This window comes from Lactuca virosa, chromosome 5 (genome assembly GCF_052849685.1).
Source record: "Lactuca virosa cultivar CGN04683 chromosome 5, Lactuca_virosa_CGN04683_v6, whole genome shotgun sequence".
NCBI classification, from domain to species: Eukaryota; Viridiplantae; Streptophyta; class Magnoliopsida; order Asterales; family Asteraceae; genus Lactuca; species Lactuca virosa.
This window is the reverse complement of record NC_136430.1, coordinates 58,742,730-58,760,874: the sequence shown is the minus strand read 5'-3', so window position 1 is coordinate 58,760,874 and position 18,145 is coordinate 58,742,730. Positions and strand designations below refer to the sequence as shown.

The 18,145-nt window shown below is 35.0% G+C and overlaps 2 protein-coding genes across 2 annotated transcripts; one reads left to right on the top strand and one right to left on the bottom strand.

Annotated features, from left to right (window-relative positions):
• Positions 1–2,422: 2,422 nt before the first annotated feature.
• LOC145111299 (uncharacterized) lies at positions 2,423–3,955 on the top strand. The gene is made up of 4 exons (XM_079047591.1): positions 2,423–2,576; positions 2,693–2,865; positions 3,067–3,413; positions 3,478–3,955. The coding sequence occupies exons 1-4, from the start codon at positions 2,423–2,425 to the stop codon at positions 3,953–3,955; spliced, it is 1,152 nt and encodes a 383-aa protein (XP_078903717.1).
• Positions 3,956–6,623: 2,668 nt separating this feature from the next.
• On the bottom strand, positions 6,624–8,954 carry LOC145117181 (protein EDS1-like). The gene is made up of 3 exons (XM_079053478.1): positions 8,575–8,954; positions 7,635–8,492; positions 6,624–7,536 (listed from the first exon to the last, which is right to left on the bottom strand). The coding sequence occupies exons 2-3, from the start codon at positions 8,262–8,264 to the stop codon at positions 6,802–6,804; spliced, it is 1,365 nt and encodes a 454-aa protein (XP_078909604.1). The 5' UTR covers positions 8,265–8,492; positions 8,575–8,954; the 3' UTR covers positions 6,624–6,801.
• Positions 8,955–18,145: the final 9,191 nt, after the last annotated feature.

Sequence of the window (18,145 nt, the reverse complement as noted above, 5' to 3'; positions counted from 1 at the left end):
GAATGTTTCATTATGCATGCAACTTTATACTGTTACATGTGATACAAAGAAGTTGAGTGGGTTAGGTTAGGAAACCTGGTGAGTACATAGGGTTTTCAACCCACAGTAATATAGTTAATGTGTTTAATCATCAAACAAACAATTAACCCAATTACCCATCATCGTTTTCTTATTTATTCTTCCCTAAGGGGTTATCCTAAGGGTCTTCACCTATTTCGTGTTTACCTATCATTTCCTACATCACGTTTCCTTATATGTTTATTGCTAAGGACCTTTCCTAAGTTCCATTGCCTACATAACATAGACAGTACTGTTTCAGGGAGTACTCCCCCAATATGTGTCCAGTATGGGTTAGCGTATCATCGCATGAATATGTGGTTACTACATCGCCTAAACTTGTAATTCATCACCTACAAGTAATGAGTCTGTCGGTGTTTCCACATGACTTGTTTAGATTAGTCAGTGGTCGCCATCTATACTCTGGTAGATATACATCGCAACATCCTAAGTCAAGGTCAGGGCATATCCTAGTTATCTCATATTTATCATCACCTATCTACTATCACCTATCTATCATTTCTTATCTACCATCACCTATTACTACCCAATACATATTTATAACTGTATAATACTTATATGATTAAATCATTTAAATATCATCTCATAATATCATATTTAACACATAATATTCTCAACACAGATAATAAGCACATAAGCATGTAATTATCTAGATACTTCATATTTATGTGTAAGATGAAAGCAAATATGTACTCACTTGATAACAGTAGATGACTCGAGGTTAGGGAAGCGCTTCGCCTTAACACTTTTCTAAAGACCTAGATGTACATAATGCTAAGTCTTAGTCAAATTCATAAGTGAAATTGTCACTGTAGTCCAACTATCTTTCATATATTAGTTTAAATGGTCCCTCGTGACTTTTTTTGCATTTAAAGAGCTTGTACTTGTAATTTTATGGTTTAAAAGGTCACATTTTAACATTTGAAGGGTGCAGCCGGTCACACCCATCCTACTAGGATCTTTGTTTATGCCACTTCATTGCTAAGTAGATTAAAGATGCCATGTCATTGTCACGTGTGTGTTAGTAAATGAAACCTAATATCCATTTAAACCCCCCTGAACTGTCCCTTTTATCTACTTTATTCTACTACCTTTTCATCCGTATCCTTTTCTCAAACCGTTCTTCGCACGAATCCTTTTCTTAAACTCCTCCTCGCTCAAATCGGCCAACATAATCATTGCTATGGTTTTTTACATGAAGATAGATCTCCATTTTGACAAAAATTTTACAAGGTACCCAACTATTTGTTACTTAGATGGAGCAGAGCAAAGGTTTGATGATGTCGATTTTGCTGGAATGGACAAAAACGAGTTTGTGGTGTTCCTTCAAAGATTCGCTAATGAGTTATGTGTGAATGTTTACTTTTTCATGCCCGATATTGCGTTCCCTGATGGATTAAGTATAATAGCTAATAACTTAGACTACTAGGATTTCATCAAAGTGGGGTATGCTTCTGATTGTGTAATTCATGTCTACATGGACCATCTTGGTGTTGATGTACATGAATGGATACTTGACGAGGTAGCCGAAGTATGTAGTTCATTAGACGAATTGTCTGCTGGAAAGGAAGATCATGAAGAAGTGCAAGGTTGTATGGATGGGAGTGAAGGAGTTGACATTGAGGCTGGAAATGAAGTTCATGAAGAAGTGCAAGGTGGTATGGATGGGAATGATGGAACTGACATTGAGGATTTGATAGGTCATAATTTGCAAGGTGATATGGAGGATTTGCAAGGTATTAGGGAGGATTTGCAAGGTGAGGAAGATGATGGCATTGACATGGAAGTTTACAATGAACCTGATGAGTGTATTCCTATGAACAAGACAAAAGATGATGAGTTTTTGAGCAAGCTGTGCCCAAATGACCAAGTTACCCCTAACAGTCCACCTCGTGAAGAGCCATATGATCAGCTACATGTGGATGGGGTAATATCTAATGACCAAGCTATTTACAATGAGAATGTTCATTGGAAAAAACAGAAGCTTGTATTAGGTATGAGATTTGTGAGTCCTAAACAACTAAAACACATGATGTGTAACTATGATGTTGCAAATGGTTATCGATTATGCTACAAGAAAAATGATAGCAGGAGACTTTTAGTGAAATGTTGTTCTGGTTCTTGCAAGTTTAGAATGTGGGCTTCTTGGATGAGTGAGGAAAAATCTTTCCAAATTAAGAGTCTCATAAATGAGCATAACCATGCAAGAAACTTCAAATTAGGTTCAATTGTGAACTATGCCTAGATAGGTAGCCATTACACCACCCAATTCTTACAGAAACAAAAAGTTAGTGTGAGGCTCCTTAGGGATGAGGTTAAAGAGAAATTTGGGATAGATGTAAGTATGGGACAGTGTAGAGGAGCAAAAAAGTATGCAATTGAATTGATTGAGGGAACACTAGTGGAGCACTATGCAAAGCTATGGTCATATGGGGAGGAGATAAGAATATCAACTCCTGGATCAATAGTCAAAATCGATGTCAATTCTATGCCATATGGTAAGACTTATTTTAGCAAGTTTTACATTTGTTTTGATGCCTAAAGCAAGGGTGGAGAGGGGGCTGCAGAAGAGTAATAATTTTGGATTGTTGTTTCTTAAAGGGTTTATGTTCAGGAGAGCTAATATGTGCTGTAGGAAGGGATGCTAATAATCACATATTTCCAATTGCATGGGCAGTTGTATGTGTAGAAGACAAAGAAAATTGGAAATGGTTCTTGGAAAATCTAAAAGATGACCTTAATCTAGATAATGGTTTTAGTATAACATTGATGTCGGATCAGTATAAGGTATGTCCTATACTTTCAACTTTTAAATATTTTACATTTAGGTTACATTATGTCTAAAATATCACCATTGTTTGATAGGGGTTGTTAGAGGCTGTCAAATAAGTGCTTCCTACTGTTGAACATAGGCAATGTGCAAGGCATATTGTTGCCAACTTTAGGAAAAGATTCAATGGTGTACATTATGAGATCATGTTTTGGAAGGCAAGCAAAGCATCCACTGAGCCTTTATACAATGTTGCCATGAAGGAGATTCAAGTGCTTAACCCTGCAGCCTATGAATACCTTATGGAAACAAACCCCAAATCTTGGAGTATAGCATTCTTTCAAGAAGGAAGGATGTGTGATGCAGTGGAGAATGGATTATCTAAGAGCTTTAACAGTTTCATCATGGATGGAAGGAAAAAACCAATCATCACCATGTTAGAGGAGATTAGATTATATGTTATGGAGAGGCTATACAATTTGAAGATGAAGGGTAGTTCATGGCCTGATTACAAACCTTGCCCATCAATTACACTCCTACCAAATCAATTGAAAAGAGCACAAAGGTACTTTCTAATCATTACACTCTTAATGTAACTTACATACTAACTTATATCGTGGCTCAAATAGGCATTGGCAGGTTTTACCAAGTGGTCTAAACCAATTTGAAACCAGAAACCTGGCGGAGTCATATGTTGTTAACCTGGAAAATAAGACTTGTAGTTGTAGAGTGTGGCAACTTAATGGGTCTGGATGTGTGCATTCGGTAGCTACTATATCATATCTAAATAGAGATGTTACCACTTATGTGGATCCAATGTTCTATGGTTCCTTGTACAAGAACACTTACAAATACCAAATCCATGGGATGAATGGTAGCAACATGTGGCCACCTACTGATTTCATACCACCTCTACCACCATTGAAGAGAAGAATTACAGGTAGACCAAAGGTAAAAAGAAGAAAATATGCATCAGAAAAGCTTCCAAGACACACTGTGTCTAAGGCAAGGAAAATAATATTATGCAGTATGTGTAGACAAGCAGGGCATAACAAGGTCACTTGTCCTAAAGTTGAAAGGCAACAGGTCCAAAGGGCAAGGGTTTGAAGGCCCACAAAACTTAAGGTCACCAAAAGTAAAACAAAGGCCAAGGGTGAAGCAGGTGAAGGAAGTTGTGGATCAAAGGCAGTTGATGAAGGAAGTTGTGGACCAAAGTAAGTTAATGAAGGAGATAAAGGACCAAAAGTTGGTGGTAAAAGGAAAAAATCAGAGATAATCATAAAAATGAAACTTGCAAAGAAGGTTAAGACAAAGGATGGGAAAGGAGAAACTAGTGCAAACCCAGTAGACCTTAATGAGTAGGGAGTATTTTATGGTGTCATGTGGTTATGTTTGACAATGGTTTGACAATAAGTTATAGTTGTTTGGTTTGACATTTAGTTGTTTGTTTGAAGTTAGTTTGTTTGGTTTGACAATGGTTTATACTATTATCATGCTTTGGTTGTCCTTTAATAGTAGTAGTTTTCAACGTGCATGCATGTAATTCTATGATGTATCATGTGGTCCTTGCGTTCTTAGTGGACAAATATACAATTATTGTTAACAAGTTTTAATGCTATTTAGCAACTTAGTATATGTAATGAAAAAAATGAAACGTAATGACATGTAATTCAAACATTTAAGAACATGTGGTCCTTGTGTTCTTAGTGGACAAACATTTAAAATGCTTTTTACCAACGTACTATATGTAATGACATTAAGGGTGGCATAATGTCACCAAATTAAGGGTAATTAGCATCCCTACACGTAATTAAGGGTAATGACAAGACAACAATACATCAATGTCACATCAGACAACTAAAAATTGTTCTTAATTCAACTACCCAAATACATTAGATTACAACTTATAAATGATTAAACCCAAAAAAAACCCAACTACAAAGTAAAATCAGCTTCAACTTCAACACTTCTAATTCCAGCTTCTTCTTGGACCTCATCGTTACACTTAAAATGATTTCTTCATTGTTTCATTTTATTTCGTCAACCCAAGAAATGAAACCTGGTCGGGCTCCCTAAATAAGAAATTAAGGTTACATTTAGAAAACAATTGTGAAACTAGGGTTCTAAAATTATGACTACATTTACCTTGTGTGGACATGCATAAAATGGTCTTCCAGGGTTATTGTCAGTCCGAGATATGCAAATTATTGCAGTACTTCCACACCCACAAACAATCTTCATCTTCTCGAATTTTGTTGGATCACACTCACTTGTTGATTTGAAGGACAAAAGAAAAAATGAATGAGTTACCCTTTTGAATGAGACAACCCTTTTTACAGCCGTTAGGAACATGAAAAGACAAAACTACCCTCACCGTGCAAGGCACGTGTGGTTCAATAACCCAACATATGTTATGTTCTTCGTTCTTGCATGATATGTCAACCAAAATCAAAGTGTTCATTAAGTCAAACTTCAGATACAAAACTCCTGAGAACAACTCAAGTCTTTTTCCATTAAGAAGCTTAACAAACGTACAAAATGCTTGTCATCAACACATGACTTTTCACATAATCCATAGATAGCACAAAAAAATTAAAAACCAAGAACAAGAGACCTAAAACTATTACATCTAAAATATATATGTTTCGTAATGTATCCCCAACAACTTATCCAAGCTTCATAAGGACTTTGACCCCAACCACCATCATCCCAAGCATTGCCACCATGACGCCGCTCATTAGTCATTACCACAGCAATCGCTTTTAAATTCCTGTCATGATCTTCCAACTTGTGCTAGAGACTGATGTGATCAACAGGGCACACAATGAAATCTTTACCCAGCTGATCTTTGAGCCTTTGCATCTCGATCTGGTTGGAAGCAATCTTGTCTCCACAGTCGCAAACAATATCATGCAGGTCGTTGAGTTGAGAAACTCCCGTGAATTTATCGATTCAGGTGAAGGAGGTAGTGGAGCCGACATTGCCAGTATTTAGAGTATTTAGGGTTTTGGTCGGAATAGTGTTTTCCCAAATAAGGTAAACAAGTCTTTTGAATATGCTAGGTAAAGCCCCATATGGGTTTCGGATTGTGCTTTATGCTCCCACCACCGACGATTGTCTGTCCTCTAAGGGTGGTTGGTTGGATTGGTTGAAGTTAATTAATGAACCTATTAAACCGGCTTAGGTGGAACACGAGTCCACTCGATGCTGACTCACCCGCTTAGTTGGCACTCCACACAGTTGTATGACCTTCAAATATGGGTTAAAGTACCAAACTGACCGGTCATTTACAAGTACAATCCTTTTAAATGCACAAAAAAAAAAAAAAAAAGTCACGATAGACCATTTAAACTAATATACGAAAGATAGTTGGGCTAGTGACAATTTTCCAATTCATGATAATCACCACTATAATAATTATAGTCTAGATTTTTAAAATAATATTAAAATGATAACAATAATTAAAGCATGTTCTTCACGTCGATAAGCATCCCGACTACAAAATATTTTATTTTTTCAAAAGCAGATGTAAAATATTTTAATAAACAAAGAGGTAAATCAAACTTGTAAACAACTAATAAATATAAAACAATAATGTAGTTATCTACCAAAAATATCGTAATGGTTTTTAAATATCAGTTCCAAAGAAATGCTATATCCTTTTAAAGATTCCATCACAAAATGTCTCAAATATTATTATTATAAAAAAAGAAGAATCATAAAAATTAAAAAAAAAAAATAATAAAAAAAATAAAAAAAAAAGCTCAAACTCATGTAAAAGTAAAACTTAAAAAGCGTAAATCAATTATAGTAAGGATGCTATACATAAAATATCAAACACACTCACTCACATATTACACTCGCCCAGTCACCCTTATTAAGTAATCATATGGAAAGGTTAAGATTATGTACATTTTGTTCCTTTTTCATGGGTGTGGGCGTAGGTGTGGTGTTTATCCGAGTTTTCCCCGCAACACAGAGAAAAAAGATTCTCCCCAAAATACATCATCATCATCCTCTATTCGTATTTTGTGGTCAGAAATCCAGTTGCGAACTTGTTTCTCCAGACTTTGGAATTCCTCTTTAACCATGTCAATCGGCTTCTTCTTAGTCTCCTCCGCCTCCTTCTTCATTTCTTCAAGTAGTGCAACAAAATTAGTCTCCGAAACCAACTCAAACCCCATCCCATTTGCATGCTCATACCAGCGCTGTGTAAACTTGTACCTTTTTGGTCTAACATCCATATAAACTTTATTGTTATCATCTCCTTTTGAGTGGCGATAATAATTTCCAATATCTAAAGGCTCAAACAGTCGCCTGAACTCCGTCCCTACCTTCACCCACTCGTCCCGACCTTCAAATTCATTAGGAAGATCATCACGCATCACCATCTCCACAATTTCGTCAAATATTTTAGCCAGCTTCAGCCTGTCTACATTAACCAAGAAGTCGACGTCGTGCTCCTTTTGAAGCTTGAAGGCTTCGTAGTAATCAGTGTGCTTTTTTTTGTACTCACGGAGTTCATCCAGAATATCCTCGATGAACTTAAGCTCAGTTCGATTTCTATTCTTTTTCTTCTCTTCCGGTGTTGCGTATTTTTTCATCGACTTATCGATCACCTTCTCGTTTTCTTTCTTCCTATTCTCCGCCTCTTCAGCAGCTATTAAACAGCATCTTGCACTTGCACTCTGTAACAACACACACACAAAAAAAAAACAATTTTAATTTATCATCAAGTCTATTATAAAAGAATGAAGACGATGTTGATGTAATTGTAGGCACTCACCAGTTCGAATAGAGCTAGGTTACTTGAACTAACCACATCACCTGCACTACCGTTAGGAGTCAACAAGTGGTCGTTGAGGTCTTTCAGGTCGATCAAGGTTTCCAACTGTAACAAGTTCTTCACTTGTCCTTCATAACTAAAACTTTCATTTAAACTTTTCAACGAAAAATCAACCAGATTTTGACTTTCGTCGGTTAACTGTAAGAAATAAAACAGTAACTGTAGAACAGCATTCGGGTTTTCCACCCGAAACTGCTGTTGTGAAGGGCTAGTGCAAAACACGTAAAAACCCGATGGTCTATACGGAGAGACTTTTACAAAGTCAACCGATAGCTTCTCCATTAGAGAATTTGTAGGTTCCATGAGCTCAAATGCAACATGACTTGCAACTGTTGATGCATTTATTATTACATTCTCAAAGAACTTAACACCTTCATCGTCTCCTATCGACCGATCTTCAGCCGCCCGTTTTCCCGGACCCGATTTGCTAAAGATCAACTTTCGACTTTTGTGGGGCTTATCATCAATGACGTTGACTTGTTGTTGGAAGAATTTGAGAATACTAGGTAGATGTTGTTGAATTGATATCTTAGGAGATAGCATCATACGAGGAACAATGTCGTGTTCCATGACAAAATGGGTAAAATGACTCGCCCATTTCTCACGCCGGACTGCGTGGGACAGGGTCCGGTCACCAATCAGAGGTGACCCGAAAGTTACGCATCCGATCGGGAATTTTTTACCGCGATTTTTTACTTACTCATCAAGTATCCAAAGTGTCGCAAAACTTGCTATCGCACCACCATACGAATGCCCCGTGAACAAAATCTTATTATTTGTGTTCACAGCTTTCTCTACCTGAAAATTAATTTCACAGTTTTGAGTTCTTCGTTTTCAAATCTAAAATTATAACTTGAAAGTAAAGTTATTAGATTTATACCTCGGATTTGAACGTGGGATCGCTTAAAAGATCTTGAAATTTTTTAAGAAAAGCTGCGTTGACTTTAGCGGGTCGATTCTCTCCGATCCGGCACATGGACTTGAAGAGGTTACGATCAACCTCGGTTTCTCCAAAACTATCATCATGGTACCAGTCGCTGACTACCCACGATCCTGGAAATGCGAAGATAGCAACCTCCATTGATGAAGATGTACCATGTTTCTTGTTGAAGTTTGTGATGAAAGGTTTGTTTTGTTTGTGGGCTTCCATGGATAGCGATTGAGCTGCTTTTGTAAGCTCATTGTTCAGGCTTAGTTTCACCGAGTCTCTCTCTACCTCCATTATCTCTCTTTTGTAAAAGCACACAGTTTGTAAGTTGATTTTAGTTGTGTTGTGTTGTCCAGTTCTAGAATGATTAATATATATAGGAGTAGGAGATGAAATATTATAAAATATGAGTAAGAAATTACTTGGAACATGAGGATTCGATGGTACGGATTTTGCCCACTTTGCTTGTCGAGGCTAGACTGTAGACTTTCTTGAAGTTTCCATTGTCATTCAATGACGACTTTTAAGAGACGACTTGCACTTTTGTCTTGGTTTGGGAAATTCTGATTCAAATTTTTGGGAATCCACAAGCGTGTGGCAAACGTGTTTTACTTGTTTTGGTTGATATACTATGATCCCACTCTTCCAGGAGGTATGTATACTTTGCTGCCAATTTCTTTTGATATTTGACCTTTTATGATTTTCCTTTTTTGACCTACTTGTTCGAGCTTTAGCATATGAACAAGTTTCAAATCTATCTTTAAATTTGAGCATCTTTTTGTGAATTGTAAAATGGGATCTTAGTTTTAACTTTTAACTAGTCGCTCTTGAAACATCAAGAACTTTCATTTTATATAATTGGCAAAATATATCAGGCTAACGTGTTAAAATGGGCAACTTTTTTGTAGGTCGAGTTTGTTTTATAACAAATGCTTTTTAACCATTTATAGGGCACGGGAAGGAAGCTTCCCTCATTTTTATAGGTCATACCACCATTTCCCTCATTTTCCTTTCCCTCACCTAAAACCCAACGAATGGGTGGGAAGGACTTCCCTCACTTTTTTTTTTTAATAATTTTTTTTTATGATTTATAATTTTTAAATTAATACTAAACATAAAATTTAATTAAAAATAAAAAGCATTTCATTAATTAAAATAAAAATTACATTAAACCTAATATTTAAATAAGTAGAAAATTAAAAAAAAAAACGCAGACAAAAAATAAACAACCCACAACATAGAAAACATAATTAATATCCTAATTTTAAATAAACCAAAATACGTCACTCGGAATCATCGTCCTCGTCATCGCCTTCATCGTCTTCATCATTCTCCCCAGCGTTACTCTCGTCATCGGAATCTTCGCTCTCGACGAACATATCAGAATCCTCGTCTGAGTCGTCAAACAAATCAACGTGAGAAAACACTATCGGGAGCTGAATATGAGCCCTATAAATGTGCTCCACCAAATCAGCACGAAGGGCGTGATGAATGTCGCGATTGTGTACTTCTCTTCTATTCACCCTATACTCTTGTGTACCAACGGCTACTCCTTCGACATTTGGCAAAACTTCATTTTCGTTGTACCGGCATATCGCTCTTCCTTCGTCTTCAAGAATCATATTATGCAATATGATACATGCATACATTACGTGGTGTAACCTTTTCACTTCATATGACTTTGCCCCGACCGTTAGTACTTGCCAACGTCTCTTAAGTACACCAAATGTTCGCTCCACATCCTTCCTAGCTGACTCTTGCGCCTCTTTAAACTTTTTCCTTTTCGGGTCGTTAGGACATGTAAACGATTTCACAAAAACAGACAAGGGAGGATATATACCATCAGTAAGATAGTATTCACGCTTATATGCTACCCCATTTGCTTGAAAAGGTACATCGTGCGACTTTCCAAGGTAGATATCGTTGAATATCGGCGACTGGTCTAGCACATTGATGTCATTGTTTGCACCAGCTGGACCAAAGAATGCATGTGATATCCAAAGATCATGTGATGTGATAGCCTCTAGAATGATCGTCGGCTCTTTATGGTCGCTTATCATGTACTGACCACGCCATTCGTTGGGGCATAATGAACAACTCCAATGCATGCAATCGATACTACCTAGTATTCCAGGGAATCCATGCTTGCCTTCATGCACCGTGTACAATTGGTGGATATCGTTGATAGTTGGTTTGCGCAAATATCGTTGCCCGTAAACCAAACAGATCGCTTTGCAGAACTTGTACACACACTCCCGCACGGTACGCTCTGACATCCTAAAATACTCGTCACATTTGTCTGCGCCCATGACGTATGCTAACTGACGAATTGCAGTCGTGCATTTTTGAATGGGAGAGAAAACTTTTATCCGCCGTGCATCCATTTTCCATTGGAAATATGGAAACCGGTCTTCCAAATCGCCAACAATACGTAAGAATAGTTCCTTCCTCATCCGGAACCGACGTCGAAACTTTACAGCGTAGATGGCGTCATCTGCAAAATAATCTTCTATAAGACGATCGTGTCCGGCTTCGTGATTTCTACGCAACCGCGGCTTTCTTGGTTTAGATCGTGCACGTGATGTTTCGCGTAGTCGGTTTGGATAGTATGCAACCGTTTTCGCCATGACGGAACCGATAAACTTAGCCTCCTCTACAGCCGTCGAATCGGATGATGAAGATGATGACATTTTGAATAATATTTTTTTGGAGAGAAGTATAAGGTATGGGTTAAAAAAATGGTTGGATGTTGTGGTATTTATAGTTTAAGAAAAGGGGGAAAAAACAAATATATATATATATATATATATATATATATATATATATATATATATATATATATATATATATATATATATATATATTAACAGCTATATAGCCGTTGGAATCAAAAAAAGAAAAAAAATAACGGACGAATTGCGTGAGGAATGAGAACGCGGCATCCCCACCCCCCACCCTCTTCCCGCGCCTAGCTTCCCGCACCCACGGTGCGGTGTTCCCCTGTGCGGGAAACGTCCCGCACCCTCTCCCAGCACTCCATACCGTCCGGCCTTAGTGTGTTAATACGATTTTAAAAAAGTATGTCATTGTCATGAATAATTCATTTCTTGAATAAAACAACCTAAAATGTTATATTCATCGAAAACACATTTTAGATAACTTTCAACCCATTTGATTGAATAAATGGATCAAAATTACCATAGGGTTTTGGCATATAAAAAGTTTCAGATCTATCTTCATGTATCAAGTGTCTCTTCATGAGTTAAGTTATTAAAGATATCAGGGTCTAATTTTGAAAAGTTGGTCTTGAAACATTAAGGTTAATTAGTTTATGAATAAACGGTTAGGTAACATATTAAAATCCCCTATTATAATAAAACAATATATTTTTTGCCATGTGGCATCTCCTAAGCCTTTCTAAGCCAAAGTGAAGTACCAAATATACCCCTCACACATATTACACGGTTGAAGATTTGATTTTTGGAATTTGAATTTCAAATCTTATGCATAATTTGTTACTTTCCCTGTTAATCCTTTAAAATCTTCGCCCCAAATCTCGGTACCTTGAATCGCTCAGGATTTGATTTCAAAATCCCTAACTCCCTTCTTCTTTGTAATCTCATTTTTTTCTGACTTTGAGAAAGAGCTTAAGAAAGGATTATTTGGTTCTTGATTGATAACTTCAATCTTGAAAAAGCTTAAGGTTTATAAACATTTGATGCAAAACATTCAGGTGAAGAAAACGAAGTTGAAGAAGTATAGCAATCGTCTGGATATTGGAGTTGTGTTGCATCGAGCAAACCTGTGACGTTACTGGTAGATTTCCTCCATCACGATCTCAGAGTAACAAAGACGCTATCTAATGGAGATACTTCCTGAGCTCCTTGCAGATGTCTACCGATTATCACTGCATTTGAAGTTTGAAATATTGCTCTCTATGGAATCCCTACACCCAAATGAAGTCGTCGCACTCTCGCCGTCTCCCTTCTTCTTCGTTTCTTCCACAATCAAGAAGATGTCGGTCAATACTCACTTCACTTTTAGAATTTTTAGTATTATTATTATCATTATAATTTAGATTAGATTACTTATTTTTTGTTGGTTGCAGTTAAATAAGGAACAGATGGACAAGGGATGCCAAGGCGCTTCTTCACCGCCTTTTGTAGACTTCACAACATATCCCATGTCGGCCTGCCTGTTACTTCCTGTTTCTCTCGCCCTATTTCTTTATCTCCACACAGACCGCTATCCAGGTAAAGGCCTTGAACTTTATTCACTTTAGATTTCATCGCGATTTCTAATGTGTTTTTTTGGTGGTGTAAACGAGGGCAAGAATAAATTATTTACTGAATACGAATTCTATGTTGATGATGTAACGTTTTTGAAGATTTTGTAATGAAGATTTTAAAGGTTAGTAACGAAAGGATTTGATAACACATGATTATACAAGTATTTAAATATCTATTCACTGCTCCTACCTTAGAAATGTCGAATGCTTTGTTTTAATTTGTATATAACTGATTTGATGTGCTTCAGAGTTGAGTTATCTTCTTTGGTTATGGTTCAAAAAACAATACCCTATGATCTTTGTCACATTCTCCTCAGGTTTTTCTCCACCTTAAGTTTTGATGATTTTGTTGTTACTCCTGTCAAAGCCTAAATGAAAACAAATGGCAATTCTACCTGTTTGACTGTTTGACAGAAAATGAGAATATTCAAGGAGATGAACCAGTAAATGACCCTGAAATCATTGATGGGATTGTCGAGATATGAAAGTAACTTTCATAATGTACATCAACTGTTCGATAAAATGCATGTAGACACCAAAAACATTGAAGCATCTCTATTTGACAAGTTTTTCATTTATATCGAGATTAATGGTGTTTTTAAACATTGATTACTCAGATAGTTTTGTGGGTTGATCTTTTTTTTTTTGGATTTATAGGGTGAAACCTTTCCAGAAACTTTTAAGCTTAACAGAGCTTTTAAGAAGATATTTGCAAATTGTCTTAAAATGATTCAAACCACAAAGGGTGTTGGAAAGGTATGATCATTTGTAGTTGCTTTTTAATCTCCATGTAACAGCTTATCAACGTCATCATTCACCCACCTAGGTCATTTCCGTTCTCCTTATATATAATTCTTTCATATCTGTGTTCTGTAAGATACTTGATTATATATATATATATATATATATATATATATATATATATATATATATATATATATATATATATATATATATATATATGTGTGTGTGTGTGTGTGTGTGTGATTTTACCTCAAATTATGATGTGGGGTTTATGGGTTTGTATAAAGTATTTGTTAATTCGATGAGGTTTGTGAACTATACCTTTTGGGTATTTTTTTTTTAAGATTTGCAAAAGAAATGCAATTTTGGGTTTAGAATAATAGTTAATTTTTTTGCTATGATTAGATACAATAATAGCTTAATATTATTTTTTTTAATAAAAATATTGATCATTTTTCTACAAAATCATTGCATTAGTTATGATAAAGATAGTAGATTTTTAATACGAGAGTATATTGTGTCTTGCTAATTCTTAATTAACATGTGTTATTAACAAAACCACATTTAGGGGTTATAAGTTATCTCTTAAGATTTAGACTTTATACCCCTCGTCCAAACAAAATTTATTTTTCCTTCACAATATTACACTTCCACAATAGGTCTAAGATCCATTATCAATGGTTGAAAAGCTTTCACAACTATGCTCAAAATAGGTCTAAGATCCCTTCTGTTCAATATATGATATTTAATATAAGTTTTGCTTTATTTTGTATTTGTTGAGTATAAAATGGTTGGTTCATATAACAATCAGTACTTCATTAGTGATAATGGTTTGTTTCTATGGGCATCACCACATTATGATGTTGATAAAGAATAGGACATATGAGTTCCTTTTTTCCAAGATTTGATTACCATCAATTTCTTTAAGGCCAACTATTCAAATCAAAACGGTTTTCAAATTAGTTATATATTTATATCAAGTTTCTTCTAAAATTCTAAATAATCATATGTAATTTGATGTTAGGTATGTAGTATGTACCACAAAGAGATTGATGTTAGGTGGTAGGGCCTCACTTGGTTAGTGAATGTGCTTTACAAATTAATGAAGATACCACGTATGAGGACATATGGTTAATATTTATCTACAATACCAAAACCGGCTACTAATCTGGCAGGTTAGTTGGAAAGAAACACCAACTTTTTTCTTTTCAATTTTCTAAAGTTAAAATTCTAAAAATGTCCTATTATGTAAAAAAATTATTCTCAATTTTCTAAAGTTGAAATTCCAAAAATGCCCTTTTATGTAAAAAAAATGTTTTCAAATTTCTAAAGTTAAATTACTTTTATTTTATTTTTACAGGTGGAAGCAGATATTCAACATGCTAATACTCCATAAGAATTCGACCCCTTCACTCTGTTCTTATGACATTATGAGTTTGATCGTTGATGAATTTTTTTTTTCGAAATTTTTTTAAAAATGATTTAGAGCAATCGTTGATCTGGGTTATCCTAATTCGATTTTCAATTTGTGTTTTAATCAATTATTGTTTTTAAATAGGATAAAAGTGTTGGCATTTTGGGTTAACAAGCAAGCTTGTAGTTTTACTAATTCGATTTTCAATTTGTGTTTTACTCAATTAATGATATATTACTTTATTATATAATCAATTTTTTAATTTTATTTAAAATTATCACCCGTGGATTCTACGGGTTTAAACTAGTGAATAATATGTTGGTATATGTCCGATCAAATTGGGTAACCCAAAATATTTGTGACCTTTGTTTATAAACAATTACTTAACTAAATATTATTTAAAAATTATATTATTACAAATATAATCTAATTTTTGAAATATATGTATTTGGAACATGCTCTGGACGACTTTCAGCCCATTTGATATATTTTCGTTTATTTATTCTTTGCATTTTTAATATGTTAGTGATCATAAATAATCCAAACCAATTTTTAAATAAATTGGCCAACATTACCTTGCAATTAATAAAGAAAATTATATTAGCATAAAATCCTTATGGGTATCGGAAGTCCCTCGTCTAATGTAATGGTTTTCTTGGACTTTTTGAAGCATCTTATTTGGCATTTGTTTTCCAGATCGATTAATCATAGATATCATAAAAAAATAAAAAATAAAAAAAAAAGTGTCTTCTCTTTTGAAAATGAAACCAAATAATGGGTGCAGTTTTAGTGTAAAAACCAACCACCATTGTAGATGGATGCCTTTGTAGCCAACAATTTAGAATAACTGCATAATTAGACCCGAACAAATAAACTAGTTGTGAAAATAGAGAGGGGATCGAACCGGTCTTGGACCAAAAAGTCTATAGGTTATTCAGACTGCTAATCCGGGTGAAATACCCGGCCTACTTCTGCGAACCACTGCTTTCGAGACAATCCAGAATCGGTCTCAGATCGGAATGGTCTCAAGTGCGGATCAATCACCCAATGGCGAGAAATCGGTGTGAGTCGGTCTCCAACGCTAGTTAACAACTATTTTTTGTTCTCCCAAAACTCACCCTCATCATTTTTCTCATTCCACTCATTACTTCTCTCTTGAAGTCTCTTTAGAATTTCATCAAACTTTCGAATCTTCAATCTTATAATTCCAAAGATTCCAAATATATCAGGATCCAAAGGAAGTAGTTTTTGTGTTGTTTAAGAAGGTGTGGTTTTGTTCCGACATTACCATTTAAGGAAATTAGCACAACCGAAACGCGGAACTTTGGAATATATGCAAAGTCGACAACAAAATAAATTATTTGCTAAGATGGCATTGTTATTTCCAACTCCAAATACTCACTTACGATATGATATAAGCTTTTGTAATTCTTATTGTATCTTTCATAATTTACTTAATTTATATTTTGCTTTGTTTGGTCAGATTAGTTTAATTAATTTAGTTTAACTTATAATTTGCCTAATTTAATTAGTTTACTTTACTTATAATTAGCTATCGGCACCCCTTACTTCAACTATTACTTCCAACTGTAATACTAGTAGATATAATACGAAGAGTAGTGTCTAGAATGCTCATGGTTGACATGGTTGTTGGATTTTTCAAAAGAGTTATATCGAAAAAATCCTGCATCACGGCTATTTTGCATGACCACTCTTTGTTTGATAGTTACACATATTATTTTAGAATTAACATGTGATTTAGGTAATGCAAATAAATAATTATAAACTAAATTAAACTATCAAATTGACTAATTATGAGTTGCATTAAAGTAATAACTTAGATTTAGTTTGATTAATATTAGGCTAAAAGGTATGGTTTTGACTTTTGAGATTATTACGCGATTAAGACTGCCACATCATCCAAATAACCACTCCACTACATCTCTACTAGCATTGGGGGTGGTGTTCACTGGTAACAACTAGTGTGTGTGAGAGAGAGAGAGAGAGAGAGAGAGGCGGATGAATGTTTTTGGAGAAATGGTTGTGATTGGTTGTGAGAACCCCTCACCAGCTTCAATCCTCATCACCTTTACACCTATTGGGGGTGGTGTTCACGCGTGAACATCCCCTCCACATAGATCTTTACGCGCAGAAACACCCTCAATACCCCATGGCTTTATGTAGCTTAATTTGAAATTATTAGGCATCATCTAAAAGGAAAAATACCTATGTATTGCCTACTCAAACACAAGTAGGTGATCGATGGTCAAATACGATATTATGATCATCAATTAGCACTTTCGTTATCTATGCAACTCATATAAGAAAGTCATTATTTTGGTTTCTTCTGCCAGCCTAGAGTTATCAAGTTCATCAAGTAAGTTTTACAATCAAGTTTTTGTTAAGTAATTTGTACTACCCAAAAATGCGAGGGTATAAAAAATTCAATAAATTCATGGAGATTTAAAGGAGTTATTTCAGACGTTTACAAGTTTAGTGTCATCCATCTAGCAAGTAGTATTTAAGTCACCTTGTGCGTTGCGGCGGAGAACTCGTTTGTAAATAATAAAAACGAAAAGTATAAAATGAAATGTTGGAAGGGACCAAACCATAACTTCGATGCATAGGTTATGCGATTTACAAATAACAATAGTCACATATAGCACGGGAACGATTAGACCATAAAAAATGAACTACAAAAGTATCAAAATAAAATTTTGACCCAAAAAATTATGTATGGAAGAGGCGGATGAAAATAAAGCTAGAAAGTATATCTTAAAGAAATTAATAAAAACGAAAACTACAAAAAAAAATTATGTAAGGAAAGAAAACGTAACTTTAATATACATGATAACTCCTTCGTAATTTATATATAAACTGTAATTTACAAATATGAATAGTTCACACATGTCAAAAAGATACTTATATCATACCAAATGGACTATAAAAGTATAAAAATAAAGTTTTGATAAAAAAAATTATATATGGAGAAGACGGACAGAAATAAGACTAAAAGTATCTTAAGAAATTAATAAAAAAAGACTATAAAAAAACTATGTATGAGACCAAAAATATAA